The sequence below is a fragment of the Cydia amplana genome, chromosome 9 (genome assembly GCF_948474715.1).
Source record: "Cydia amplana chromosome 9, ilCydAmpl1.1, whole genome shotgun sequence".
Lineage (NCBI taxonomy): Eukaryota > Metazoa > Arthropoda > Insecta > Lepidoptera > Tortricidae > Cydia > Cydia amplana.
In genome coordinates this window covers 12,808,846-12,822,852 of record NC_086077.1, presented here as the reverse complement: position 1 = coordinate 12,822,852, position 14,007 = coordinate 12,808,846, and the positions used below count along the sequence as shown (strand labels likewise).

At 36.6% G+C, this 14,007-nt stretch overlaps 2 protein-coding genes across 2 annotated transcripts in view; one reads left to right on the top strand and one right to left on the bottom strand.

Moving 5' to 3' along the window:
* Positions 1–329: 329 nt before the first annotated feature.
* LOC134650847 (charged multivesicular body protein 6-B-like) lies at positions 330–1,544 on the top strand. Its single transcript, XM_063505779.1, has 3 exons — positions 330–623; positions 896–1,039; positions 1,284–1,544. Exons 1-3 carry the CDS (start codon positions 330–332, stop codon positions 1,542–1,544), a joined length of 699 nt encoding a protein of 232 aa, XP_063361849.1.
* A 3,672-nt stretch (positions 1,545–5,216) lies between these two features.
* Positions 5,217–14,007, bottom strand: part of LOC134651155 (zinc finger protein 271-like) — a 30,024-nt gene continuing 21,233 nt past the window's right edge. The window contains exons 19-22 of the mRNA XM_063506191.1: positions 13,157–13,317; positions 8,331–8,475; positions 7,365–7,452; positions 5,217–5,313 (exon numbers count right to left, since the gene is read on the bottom strand). Of these exons, the coding sequence (XP_063362261.1) occupies positions 5,236–5,313; positions 7,365–7,452; positions 8,331–8,475; positions 13,157–13,317 (472 nt within the window). The 3' untranslated portion in view covers positions 5,217–5,235. The remainder of the gene's footprint in view (positions 5,314–7,364; positions 7,453–8,330; positions 8,476–13,156; positions 13,318–14,007) is intronic.

The window sequence follows — 14,007 nt, the reverse complement described above, 5'->3', positions numbered from 1 at the left end:
ACCAGGGGATGTTTACTGCACTTTGTAAACTGAAGAATGATATAAACATACCTAATTTCCTTTAGTGTTACACCTTGTTCACATTACTAGCTGTGTTCAGTTCGGCATTCCAAGAACCATACGAATTACGCCTCATATCAGATTTATAACTTATACCTGGGCAATAAGATTCAAATTGATTTGCATATTTTTAAACTTACAGTATGCCAATGAGCTCATAAGGTACGTTAATGAAATGGGGGTCCGATTACATTATGTTTATATCCATTCGCTCACATATTTCAAGTTCACGAGTCGCGTTCAACAGTCGTGTGTTGTCCTGAATCACGATGGGTGGTTTAATGGCAAGATATATCAAAAAAGAGAGGAAAGCCACCGATATCGTGTCCCGATTAGACCAGCAAAGGAATAACTTACTAACGTATCAGAAGCAAATTGAGCCTACTCTAGAAATGCATCGGCAGCTTGCAAAACAGCTGCTAAATGAAGGTAAACGCGAGGAAGCGAAGACAGTTCTAAGGAAGAGACGATACCGTGAGCGACTATTACGAAGTTCTAACGCCCAGCTAGATAGAATAGATCAGTTAGCTAACGATCTCCAGTTAGTGTGCTCACTCAAAGAGGTAAGATAGTTTGATTTAATCAGTCGAGTGAAGCGCCTTAATTAAAGCTTATCTAGGTGCACGGTGCACATCAATGCATTGGTAATATTTAAATGGTTTTAATTTTTGGTAGTTAGTCACGCGTTAACTTCTAATCTAATGAGGGGGTTGGAATGGAAGAAGCTAACAAACATTTAGCGCGGGGGTCATGGTATACTGGACAACTCAGTTGCGATTCTGTGACGCTTATTGAATTTTTAATATAGGATAGGCACTTATCTTGAAACTTTCAGGTGTCCCAATATGGACAGAACAAAATAAAACGAGGCAAGTGGGGATCCATCATAAAAAGAAAATTTAAAAAGCCACAACATACTCATAATCCTGATTCACGAAAGCAACTGGGAAAGCCCGTTGAAGAGGACATTGAAATTCAGGTAAGTATTTATTACCCATCAGTATAAAGGTTCATCAATTCAAGTAAAAAAATTAACCGTCGTGATATTATAGAAAACACTGAAAAAAAAACGCCTGTTTCAAAATTTTTAACACATTTGAATAGTTCTGCTGAGAGTTCAGATATTAACTAGTGGCCCCTACCTGATGGGCTTTAAAAAAACAGTCATATACAGACAATAGACATGGCACGGCCCATTTCTGAACAGTTTTTCAATTTTACAGGTCCTCGATGTTTTTAGTAAAAAGGAAAGAAAAATAAGTCGAAAAATATATACTAAAGCTAAAAAGGGAATCCAAAAACAGAAAGAAATCGATAAAGCTATGATGCTTTCTTTTAAATTAGAAACGGGAGACGAAGAGGCAGTGCATGAAGAGCTGGAAGCCATTATGAATGGCAGCTACCAATTGCCTGACATCGATCAGGATGTTAGTCAAGTAGAATCGCCTATCGACGTTACTGCCGACATTGTTGTTAGTGCTTAACCTTTTGGACGCCAATGACCAATATACGCACCGCAGGTCCAACGCCAAAGACGTATTAATCGGTCATAGACCACAGAGCAACATAGACCTAGGTGCATATGCATAAAGTTCAATTTCAGTTTTGACACTTCAGTGACGTGGCGTCTGAGAGACAGCTTTTGTGTTTGACACGGCGTCGAAAAGGTTAATGATCACTCGTTCGTCTTGGTGGATGACTACCTATCTATAGTGGCTATAGAAGACGCTTCATGGATGTTGAGAATCCTCCTCAGATATCACAATTCGTTTAAGGATGTAGATTAATCGTTCGCGATGTTTTGAAATTAGTATTTGATGATTGATTAGGGCTACAATGTATATAATTTGAGTTGTTCATAAATTAAGTCATATATTTTTGACGATTTTTGACCCCCCCCCTAAAATCATGCTTCGAATGACCCCGTTTCCTCCTACGTCATGCTACCATCATCCGATGTCCAGACCCCCCCCCCAAATGACGTAATTTATGAATAGCCCCTTGTTGAAAAAGGGTTAACAACAAAGTAATTCTAATGTGATATTGAAATGAAAGATTTTAATGTCTTAAATGAATTGAGGAATGTATTGAATAAGAAAACAGGCGCATTTGTTTGATTTTTTAATCTCATTCATATCAAATTACTGAACATAATTTAGTACTTACTATTGTGTCTAGGGATTTAGTTTTCCTATAAATATAAATTAGCGTGGCACCATTGAAGATAAGTTACCATTATGTTTGGCTCTGATATAATTTATCCCAATGATTCTTCGCGTCTTAAAACGAAATTTCATTAACTAATAGTAGTTTATGCAACAGTGATATAATAAGGGTTCTTAAAATTCAAGGGTCGAAGTTACAAAACGAGACGTAGTCGAGTTTTGTAAAAAAAGACCCGAGAATTTTAAGAACCAATTATGAGCTGTTGCATACATTACTTTTTCTATGACAGCTGCAGCAAAAAAAAAAAAAAGAAAAAAAAAAAAGAAAAAAAAGTTATTATTAAAAAAAAGAGATTATTAAAAAAAAAGAGTTATTATTAAAAAAAAAGAGTTATTATTAAAAAAATAGAGTTATTATTTAAAAAAAATTGAGTTATTATTTAAAAAAAAAAGAGTTATTATTGTAAATGAAAACATACCTCTTTCAATCAAGATGATCGGAACTTGTATCTTTAAAAAAAATAAAGCAGTTGTATTATACTCATAAGATGACTGCTAGCAGTCATCTTATGAGCCTATAGACAAAGCATTCAAATGACATTGCTTTAGATATCACTGTCAGTCATTTAATTGACACATTTAAGTGCTGGAGTAGAAAAAAACGATTTTCAATCGTTTCATTGTCATATGTTTAATAATTTTCCAGACAGTGTTAACATAATTTAAAAATAAATCTTAATATACCTAGAGGGTACACCTTTTCATTTACACCTAGACTATGTACATTTAAATAAGCTGTAATCTGTTTACAAGCCGGTACATGATCACAGAAGTGATTACAACACCACTTCACGCCGGCAATAGCTAAGCGATACACCACCATTTTATATAGCTATACAATTTTATCGAATAAAAAAAACATCAATTTTATCACACTTGTACTGTACAATCATGGCAAAATATAATAATATCTATAAGCTTGATCATAAAAGACGGTATGTGGCAAAAATAGTTTATAAAAAATCAATCAGAACTGAAATGTATATAGCTGTTAGTTACGGGAAACTGCGAGTCTTGAAGCTTCATTCTCGCTTCTCTGTGGTCCCTGTTTTGTGTACATTATAATATTACATTACATTCAATGTTTCACCGCATTTGCGTACGTAATATATACTCAATAAGTTCAGACTGCCCTTTTAATCTTTACTAAAACAGATAAAACTTTGTAAAATTCAATTTTCTGGCGAGGAATGTAAAACGTTCTGTGATGATCCGCGCATTAAAAATATTACATCAAGTTCCACCAGTAACAGAATGCTTCTAAACTAGTATTTACAGAGAATTGTAAAATAAACCTGGTAACCGCTATTTCCATAACTAACATGAATCCGGTTCCACCAGTAACATAATGCTTCTAAACTAGTATTTACAGAGAATTGTAAAATAAACCTGGTAACCGCTATTTCCATAACTAACATGAATCCGTTATACACAAGTAACAACGGGCATGTTTAATTAGGAGTGTACATTAGGAAAACAGGTAAGATACTGACGTCACAGACTAGCAACTTACGATATGGCTGATAAAATTGAATACAAATTTATTTACAAAAGTATCTATCACCAAGATGTCACCATCTATTATAATAAAAGAGAATAGAAGATAATTAACAACAGTTGAGTCCGGTACTAATGAATACAGGAGCACACAATTCGTTCTGCAGCAGATAGAAATAATTTCTAAAATAGCTCAAGAAGTTTAGTGTCAGAAAAGCGAGCATAATGACAGATAAGTAGAAATTAAAGCTAATCACCATACAAGTTATGTTCCTTCTCACTAAAAGATAAATTGGATAAACTTGGTACGGAGATTCGTAATCCTTATTATTTACTAGTCTCTGGTTTATGAGTAGTGCTATATGTAGTGGGGTATGAAGTTAACTCGTTTTTGACTGGGTATTTTGTCACGGTCTTTGTTCAGGTCGCCGAAACTGAACTGCAGATTTAAATTTGTATGACCCCTATGTAAACGAAATATAGCTGGTCAACCAAATCTTGTCAGTAAAAAAAGGCGCGAAATTCAAATTTTCTATGGGACGATATCCCTTCGCGCCTACATTTTTCAAATTTGCCGCCTTTTTCTACTATCAAGATCTGGTTGACCAAGTATAAAAGTGCTACGTCGTCTGGCAAGTGGATTACATCCAATCGCTGGGGCAAAGAAAATAAAATTTAGGAAATAGTCTGACTACACTCATACACGCCGTTCGACAGTTTCGATCGGTTTGAAATCGGCCGGATCTGTTTCTTTCTAGAGATATTTAGCAGACGTATAACCAATCAGAATGCCACATCTCTTTCTCTTTGCGCTATCGAACGCCAACGTAAGATTTGTGATAGTATTTCGAATGGTCACCGGTCACCCCAGGCATGCAGGGTTCTCGATGGCAGCGGAGTGGGAAGTAGTGGAACTAGTAGTGGAGTACGGAGGCACAAAATAGATACAGTACAGAAGTCAATCACATGTATGTACTTCACTTTTTATACCTACGCTCGGTGGTCGCTCTAGGGTTGTCAACTATGATTTAAGCACAAAAAACTATCGTGGTAGTGGCACTCGTATCTAGTAGTGGCCGGGGCGGGGTGCATACCTACCTACCTAACTGTTCTGTTTAACGTTAAAACGAACCATCGAAATACAAGCAGATACCTACTTACCTCTCTGAAACCACTGGTAGCTTAAAAAACGACAATTCACCGTTTAATGTTGAATTTAAACAACCGATCACTGAACAGTTATAATAACTATTTTTTTGTTTCTCCATTATTGCACAAAAAAGTTCACAGACGCGTGTCTCAAGCGGGTGGCACTCGCGCTCGCACTGGTCCCAACCGGTCCGAGATATCGTGTCCGTGAGCAGTGTCTATGTGTGCGTTGCTCGAGCGCACTTTGTATATAGATTGATTTCTGTACTGTATCTATTTTGTGACGGAGGCGAGAGTTGGACAGTTAGTAGTTGACGGTGACGGGGTGCGCGAACGTGGCGCCCGCCGCCTCCAGCCCCACGCCGCCAGGCGCTCGGACTTGCTGCAATAACAACGGATTAATATTTTTTTTTTATTGAGAAACAAACAGTCTTGTAATAAACATAAGAGCAACTTAGCTAATAGCTACAAATTGATTTATTTATAGACCTATAGTTCCCTAATCTACAAATTGTATCGAGGTAGAATAAAAATAATAATAATTTTTAAGAAAAAAAACCGACTTCTATGCGGCCCGGTGAAAGATTATTGTAGATGGTGCGCTATGTAGAAAAGGAGGTAAAACCACCCACTTTTCTAGTAGCATTTCGTTTCTGTAAGGCTCGCAGTTCTAACCTAACCTAACCCACTTTTGTTCGGTTCTGTGAGGATAGCAGTTCAAACCTTTTTTTTAAACCTAACCCACTTAACGGCGCATGCGGTGCGGTGTACGGGGGTTTGAGCGGAAGGGGTTTGGCCTCATCATACTTTATACCTACATTTTATGGTAGGTAATCATAGTAGTTTGTTTAGTTTAGGTATCATAGTGGTTTTCCGGGTCAAGGTCTGTGTCCGAGTCCGGGTCCGAGTCCGGGTCTAGTCCAGGTCCGAGTCCGAGTCCAGGTCCGGATCCGGGTCCGAACCGGATCCGGGTACGAGGCCGGATCTGGATCCGAGTCCGGGTCCCAGTCCAAGTCAAAGTCGAAATTCGAAATCACCAAACATGTACTATGCGTCGTTGAAGAGTTCTGTTCTGATCATCATCAGCAGTTCCAGTTCATCAAATGCGACAGTTTTTAATGTTAATGCTTTATTTTATGATGAAAATACAGAAAATTCTATACGTGTGCCTTTAAGATTTGAGGAGTTCCCTCGATTTCTCATGGATCCCATGTTCAGAACTTGAGCTTGACATAAATATGGCTTAAAAACCTAACTTGCTTAACAAACATAACGAAAAGGAAAAATCCCCAAACGCGAGCTATGCGTCGTTAAAGAGTTTCGTTCTGGTCATCATCAGCAGTTACACTTCCTCAAATGTTACTTTTTAAATGTATATGCTTAATTTGTTGATTAAAACACAACAATCACTATATGTATGCCTTTAAGATTTGAGGAGTTCCCTCGATTCCTTATGGATCTCATCATCAGAACTCGAGCTTGACAGAAATGTGGCTTAAAAACTAAACTTGCTTAACAAACATAACGAAGAGGACAAATCGCCAAACGTGAACTATGGGTCGTTGAAGAGTTCTGTTCTGATCATCATCAGCAGTTCCATTTCATCAAATGCGACAGTTTTTAATAAAAATGCTTGATTTTCTGATGAAAATACAAAAATCTCTATACGCACGCCTTTAAGATTTGAGGAGTTCCCTCGATTCCTCATGGATCCCATCATCAGAACTCGAGCTTGACAAAAATGTGGCTTAAAAACTTAACTTGCTTAACAAACATAACGAAGAGGACAAATCGCCAAACGTGAACTATGCGTCGTTGAAGAGTTCTGTTCTGATCATCATCAGCAGTTCCACTTCATCAAATGTCACGTTTCTGAATGTATATGCTTGATTTGTTGATAAAAACACAAAAATCACTATATGTATGCCTTTAAGATTTGAGGAGTTTCCTCGATTCCTCATGGATCCCATCATCAGAACTGGGTTTTGACCAAAACGGGACCAATCTGTATGCATATACATACAATCAAAAAAAGAATTTTCAAAATCGGTCCAGTAATGACGGAGATATGGAGTAACAAACATAAAAAAAAAATAAAAAAAAATAAAAATAAAAAAAATAAAAAAAAACATACAACCGAATTGATAACCTCATTCTTTGAGATTTGGAAGTCGGTTAATAAAAAAAGTGTAACCTTATAGTTGTACATAACAAATGAGTGAACAAGAGAAGATACTCAAAAAACCAGTGCCTACTATGCTTACAACATTACACCCTTTACAGTCCTCTTAAAGAGATTTAATGAACTGCCAAACAATTCTGCAATATTAGGCCACATTTGGAAAGATAACATTGTATTTTCTATGTATATTGGTATTATTTGGTATGTGATGTGTGTACATGTGTTTTGCATTACATCGGCCGAATACTTACTTGGCTGGTAATTTGCATCACAGTCGCGTTAGCTTGTTGGGGGTTTTGTGCACCGGCGCTTTCCGCCGGACTTGCATCCGCTGAAGGTCTAGGAAAGAAACAAAAACATGTTTAATAAAGACAAATAGCTTTTGACGTTTATTATTAATATAGTAATCGGCAGGGACATATTCAATATTAAAAAAACACCGGACCCATACAAATAAGAGTTTACACATATTTGGTGTTGTAAGCGGCCGGTCGCAATTGTGCTTCTACAACCTACCACTAATATGCAATCCTCATAGTTTATGGGGTCGGCCCCACATGCAAGTTTAGTCGCCATCAGATATATCGGAGCGGTCAATGCGCTCACAAATATCTGAACACGCCTCTATTGTCAAGGCGTCATAGTGCGTGTTCAGATATTGTGAACACCTTGGCCGCTCCGATATATCTGATGGCGACAGTACTAGCGATTTTGTCAGCAGCACGACGCAATACGCCCATTAAATCATCTTCGACCGGCGTTCTGTCCTCGGCACGGTGTTTTTAGGGTTCCGTACCCAGAGGGTAAAAACGGGACCCTATTACTAAGACTCCGCTGTCCGTCCGTCCGTCTGTCACCAGGCTGTATCTCACGAACCGTGATAGCTAGACAGTTGAAATTTTCACAGATGATGTATTTCTGTTGCCGCTATAACAACAAATACTAAAAACAGAATAAAATAAAGATTTAAGTGGGGCTCCCATACAACAAACGTGATTTTTGACCGAAGTTAAGCAACGTCGGGCGGGGTCAGTACTTGGATGGGTGACCGTTTTTTTGCTTGTTTTGCTCTATTTTTTGTTGATAGTGCGGAACCCTCCGTGCGCGAGTCCGACTCGACTTGGCCAGTTTTTTATTCAACCGCTGGACGTACAGTGAGCACGTGGCCCCTGTGTTGGCGTGACGTGTTGTGTGTGTGTGTGTGTGTGTGTGTGTACCGGGGCTCGTGTTTCCGCTCGGGCTCCAGCGCGTCCTTCTCGCACTTGACGCCGCAGTCCCCGCAGTCAGGCGCGGGCGCGCCGTCGGCCGCCTCGCCCGCCGCCGCCGCCCCTGCGTGCGTGCGTCGGTGCGACGACAGGTGACCTGAATCATACAAAAAAACAAACATGTCAGCCATTATCAACGGAGTAAACTCCTCTATATACATGTTTCCGTCCCGGGCCGAAGCGAAGACAGAATTTTGACTGAACTCGGCTTTTATAAGCAACTAGCTGTTGCCCGCGACTTCGTACGCGTGGATTTGTATATTGGTGGTTATATATTCTACATTAGCTTAGAACATTATGCAGCAAAAGATCGCAGTAAGACGGTTAATCATTTGTTAATTATTAATATTACAACGCATGATACTTGTCTTTCACAACCTACGAAGCTTCAAGCCCCTAACTGAATAAAATTGTTCTCGATATAATCCCTCTCAACCAGAAGATTTTCATGTCCTCTATTTAATAAAACCTACTACTTAACTACCTATTTACGAAGTTTGAAGTTCCTAGCTTTAAATAAAATTTGAACCCTATACAAACTTTCAACCCCTTTTTAACCATTTTAGGGGATGAATTTTTACAAACGCTGAAATTACTTTTCTTGTATTTTAATAATATGCCCATATACAAAGTTTACAACGATTAAAGTCCCGCACTCAAATGAATGTTTGACCTCTATACAAATCTTCAACCCCTTTTTCACCACCATGGGGATGAATTATCAAAAACTCTGAAATTTGTTTTCTTCTCTTTTGATGAAATACCTTTTTACGAAGTTTCAAGTTTGTTTGCAACTTTACAAACTTTCAACCCCCTTTCGACCCTTTAAGAGATGAATTTTAAAAACGCTGAATTTACTTTTCGCGTATTTTAATAAAATGCCATTTTACAAAGACTCACAAAAATGTTTGATCTCCATACAAACTTTTTACCCTTTTTCACCACTTTGAGAGATGAATTTTCAAAAACGCTGAAATAAGTTTTCTTCTCTTTTAATAAAATACCCTTTTAAGAAGTCTCGAGTTCCTAGCTTAAAATAAAATTTGAACCCCATAAAAACTTTCAACCCCTTTTTAACCCTTTTAAGGGATGTACTTTTAAAAACGTTGAAATTACTTTTCTTGTATTGTAATAAATGCCTCTGTACAAAAATTCAAGCCCCGCACTCACAAAAATATCTGATCTCCATACAAACTTTCAACCCCTTTTTCACCACCTTGAAATATGAATTTTCAAAAACGCTGAAATAAATTTTTTGCAGTTTTAATTTAATACCTTTTTACGAAGTTTCAAGTTCCTAGCTTAAAATAAAATTTGAAACCCGTACAAACTTTCAACCCCTTTTTAACCCTGTTAGGGGATGAATTTTACAAAACGCTAAAATTACTTTACAGTACATATGGGGCTACTTTTCCGCACTAGTGCGTAAAATAGCACTTTTCGTGCGTATGTCGAAACTTTAAAGTGCCATATGTACTGTAAAACGTTGTTCGATACACGTGCGAATAGGTAATTCGCAACTCGTGTCAATTTAAAACACTCCCTTCGGTCGTGTTTTAATTTATCGCCACTCGTTTCGAATTTCCTCTTTTTCGCACTTGTATCGAAAATAACTATTTCCTGTCTTCTAATAATATCCCCAAATCCAAAGATTCAAGTCCCGCGCTCGAAAAAATGTTTGATATCAATACAAATTTTTTGCAGTTTTAATTTAATACCTTTTTACGAAGCTTCAAGTTCCTAGCTTAAAATAAAATTTGAAACCCGTACAAACTTTCAACCCCTTTTTAACCCTGTTAGGGGATGAATTTTACAAAACGCTAAAATTACTTTTCCTGTCTTCTAATAATATCCCCAAATCCAAAGATTCAAGTCCCGCGCTCGAAAAAATGTTTGATATCAATACAAACTTTCAACCCCTTTTTCACCACCTTACAGGATAAATTTTCAAAAACGCTGAAATTAGTTTTCTTGTATTTTAATTTAATAACTTTTAACAAAGTTTCAAGTTCCTAGCTTAAAATAAAATTTGAACGCTATACGAACTTCAACCCCTTTTAAACCCTATTAGGGGATGAATTTTACAAAACGCTGAAATTACTTTTCCTGTCTTCTAATAATATCCCCAAATCCAAAGATTCAAGTCCCGCGCTCGAAAAAATGTTTGATATCAATACAAAATTTCAACCCCTTTTTCACCACCTTACAGGATGAATTTTCAAAAACGCTGAAATTAGTTTTCTTGTATTTTAATTTAATACCTTTTTACAAAGTTTCAAGTTCCTAGCTTAAAATAAAATTTGAAACCCGTACAAACTTTCAACCCCTTTTTAACCCTGTTAGGGGATGAATTTTACAAAACGCTGAAATTACTTTTCCTGTCTTCTAATAATATCCCTAAATACAAAGATTCAAGTCCCGCGCTCGAAAAAATATTTGATATCCATACAAACTTTCAACCCCTTTTTCACCACCTTAGGGGATGAATTTTCAAAAACGCTGAAATTAGTTTTCTTGCATATTAAAAATATATCTTTTTACGAAGTTTCAAGTTCTTAGATTAAAATAAAATTTGAACCCTATACGAATTTTCAACCCTTTTTTAACCCTGTTAGGGGATGAATTTTACAAAACGCTGAAATTACTTTTCCTGTCTTCTAATAATATCCCCAAATGCAAAGATTCAAGTCCCGCGCTCGAAAAAATATTTGATATCCATACAAACTTTCAACCCCTTTTTCACCACCTTAGGGGATGAATTTTCAAAAACGCTGAAATCAGTTTTCTTGCATATTAAAAATATAATACAAAGTTTCAAGTTCTTAGCTTAAAATAAAATTTGAACCCTATACGAATTTTCAACCCTTTTTTAACCCTGTTAGGGGATGAATTTTACAAAACACTGAAATTACTTTTCCTGTCTTCTAATAATATCCCCAAATACAAAGACTCGAGTCCCGCGCTCGAAAAAATATTTGATATCCATACAAACTTTCAACCCCTTTTTCACCACCTTAGAGTATGAATTTTCAAAAACGCTGAAATTAGTTTTCTTGTATTTTAATTTAATAACTTTTAACAAAGTTTCAAGTTCCTAGCTTAAAATAAAATTTGAACGCTATACGAACTTCAACCCCTTTTAAACCCTATTAGGGGATGAATTTTACAAAACGCTGAAATTACTTTTCCTGTCTTCTAATAATATCCCCAAATCCAAAGATTCAAGTCCCGTGCTCGAAAAACTGTTTGGTATCAATACAAAATTTCAACCCCTTTTTCACCACCTTACAGGATGAATTTTCAAAAACGCTGAAATTAGTTTTCTTGTATTTTAATTTAATACCTTTTTACGAAGTTTCAAGTTCCTAGCTTAAAATAAAATTTGAAACCCGTACAAACTTTCAACCCCTTTTTAACCCTGTTAGGGGATGAATTTTACAAAACGCTGAAATTGCTTTTCCTGTCTTCTAATAATATCCCCAAATGCAAAGATTCAAGTCCCGCGCTCGAAAAAATATTTGATATCCATACAAATTTTCAACCCCTTTTTCACCACCTTGGGGGATGAATTTTCAAAAACGATGAAATTTGTTTTCTTGTATTTTAATTTAATACCTTTTTGCAAAGTTTCAAGTTTCTAGATCAAAATAAAATTTGCACCCCAAGACGAACTTTCATCCCCTTTTTAACCCCCTTAGGGGTTGAGTTTCCAAAAACGTTGCAATTACTTTTTTTTTGTAATCGGCTATTATGCCTTTCTAAGAAGTTTCAAAGCATTTGTAATGGATTCAAACTTTCAACCCCTTTTTAACCCTGTTAGGGGATGAATTTTCAAAAACGCTGAAATTACTTTTCCTGTCTTATAATAATATCCCCATATGCAAAGTTTCAAGTCCCACACTCACAAAAATATTTGATCACCATACAAACTTTTAACCCCTTTTTCACCACCTTGGGGGATGAATTTTCAAAAACGCTGAAATTAGTTTTCTTGTTTTTTAATATAATACATTTGTACAAAGTTTCAAATTCTTAGCTTAAAATAAAACTTGTTCCCCATACAACCTTTCATCCCCTTTTTAACCCCCTTAGGGGTTGAATTTTTCAAAATCGCTTCTTATCTCTTGTACACTTTATAAATGCAACCTAGTGTGCAAATTTCAACTTTCTATCTTTTGTAGTTTCGGCTCTGCGTTGATGAATCAGTCAGTCAGTCAGTCAGTCAGTCAGTCAGTCAGGACACTTGCATTTATATATATAGATTTCTCCCTCTTTTTAATTCATCATCAGTGATCGGTTATTTGGATTCTCCCTCGCGGGATATCAAGTAGAAAAGTTAATATAGATACGACAGTTTCCCGCGATACCGAACAAACCGAATATTGAAAAAATAATGATTATTTATTTAAATTTTATACAAACAGAACATTAAATTTATATTGTTTTTCTAAATTTTATTGTAAAAATATCAAAGCTAAAGAGTTCACATTTTGTTGGAGAGATTTATAGTGGTTATTAAATCGCATGTTAGTAAGGCCATCTGTTTATGTACTATTTTTAGTTTTAAGTTTATAATGTTAATGTTATTGCTTTATATTTTTGGTGAGCAATAAAACTATTTGACATTGTGGACATTAAAATAAACACATTGTATTTTTTTGCCTTTTCTAACAACATAAAGCCCGGATTCCCGGGGCATATCCATACTAACATAATGATTGAGGTCGTTCACCCCATGTCGAATCCAAAAAACAGATCACTGTTCATCATCCCGTTACCTTTGCACATGAAGTCCTTGGAGCAGATGTCGCACCGGAAGGGCCGGGCGCCGTTGCCGTTCTTGTTATGGGAGCGCTCGTGGAACAACAGGTTTCCCTTCAGAGGGAACGACTTGCCGCACTCGCCGCAGCTGAACGGCCGCTCGCCGCAGCTGTGCGATCTACAAATAAAATACCAACTGTGAACTACTGCGGTACCGGCTATTATATACTTTAGTGGGCTCAAATTTTCCCATAATCGCCAAGCGTACATCAATTCAGTAACTATAGAACAAACACGTACCCAAGTTGGTGTAGACTGGAGTGTCAGTAATTTTATAAAGTCAACATAACAAGAAATGGTTCTTACTATTGGTTGGCGTGTTCTAAATATCGACTTTATTGTGATTGAGTCAAGGCACAAATTCGAATGTATAAAAACCATCTATCAATTACATATTAACCTCTCCGCGGACACAATAAAAAGTTACCTTTAAGTTCGATATCGCACACGCTATTTCAGAAAAAAGCGGCCAAGTGCGAGTCGGACTCGCCCATGAAGGGTTCCGTATTTAGGCGATTTATGACGTATTAAAAAAAAACTACTTACTAGATCTCGTTCAAACCAATTTTCGGTGGAAGTTTACATGGTAATGTACATCGTATATTTTTTTTAGTTATATCATTCTCTTATTTTAGAAGTTACAGGGGGGGGACACACATTTTACCACTTTGGAAGTGTCTCTCGCGCAAACTATTCAGTTTAGAAAAAAATGATATTAGAAACCTCAATATCATTTTTGAAGACCTATCCATAGATACCGCACACGTATGGGTTTGATGAAAAAATTTTTTTTTAGTTTCAGTTCGAA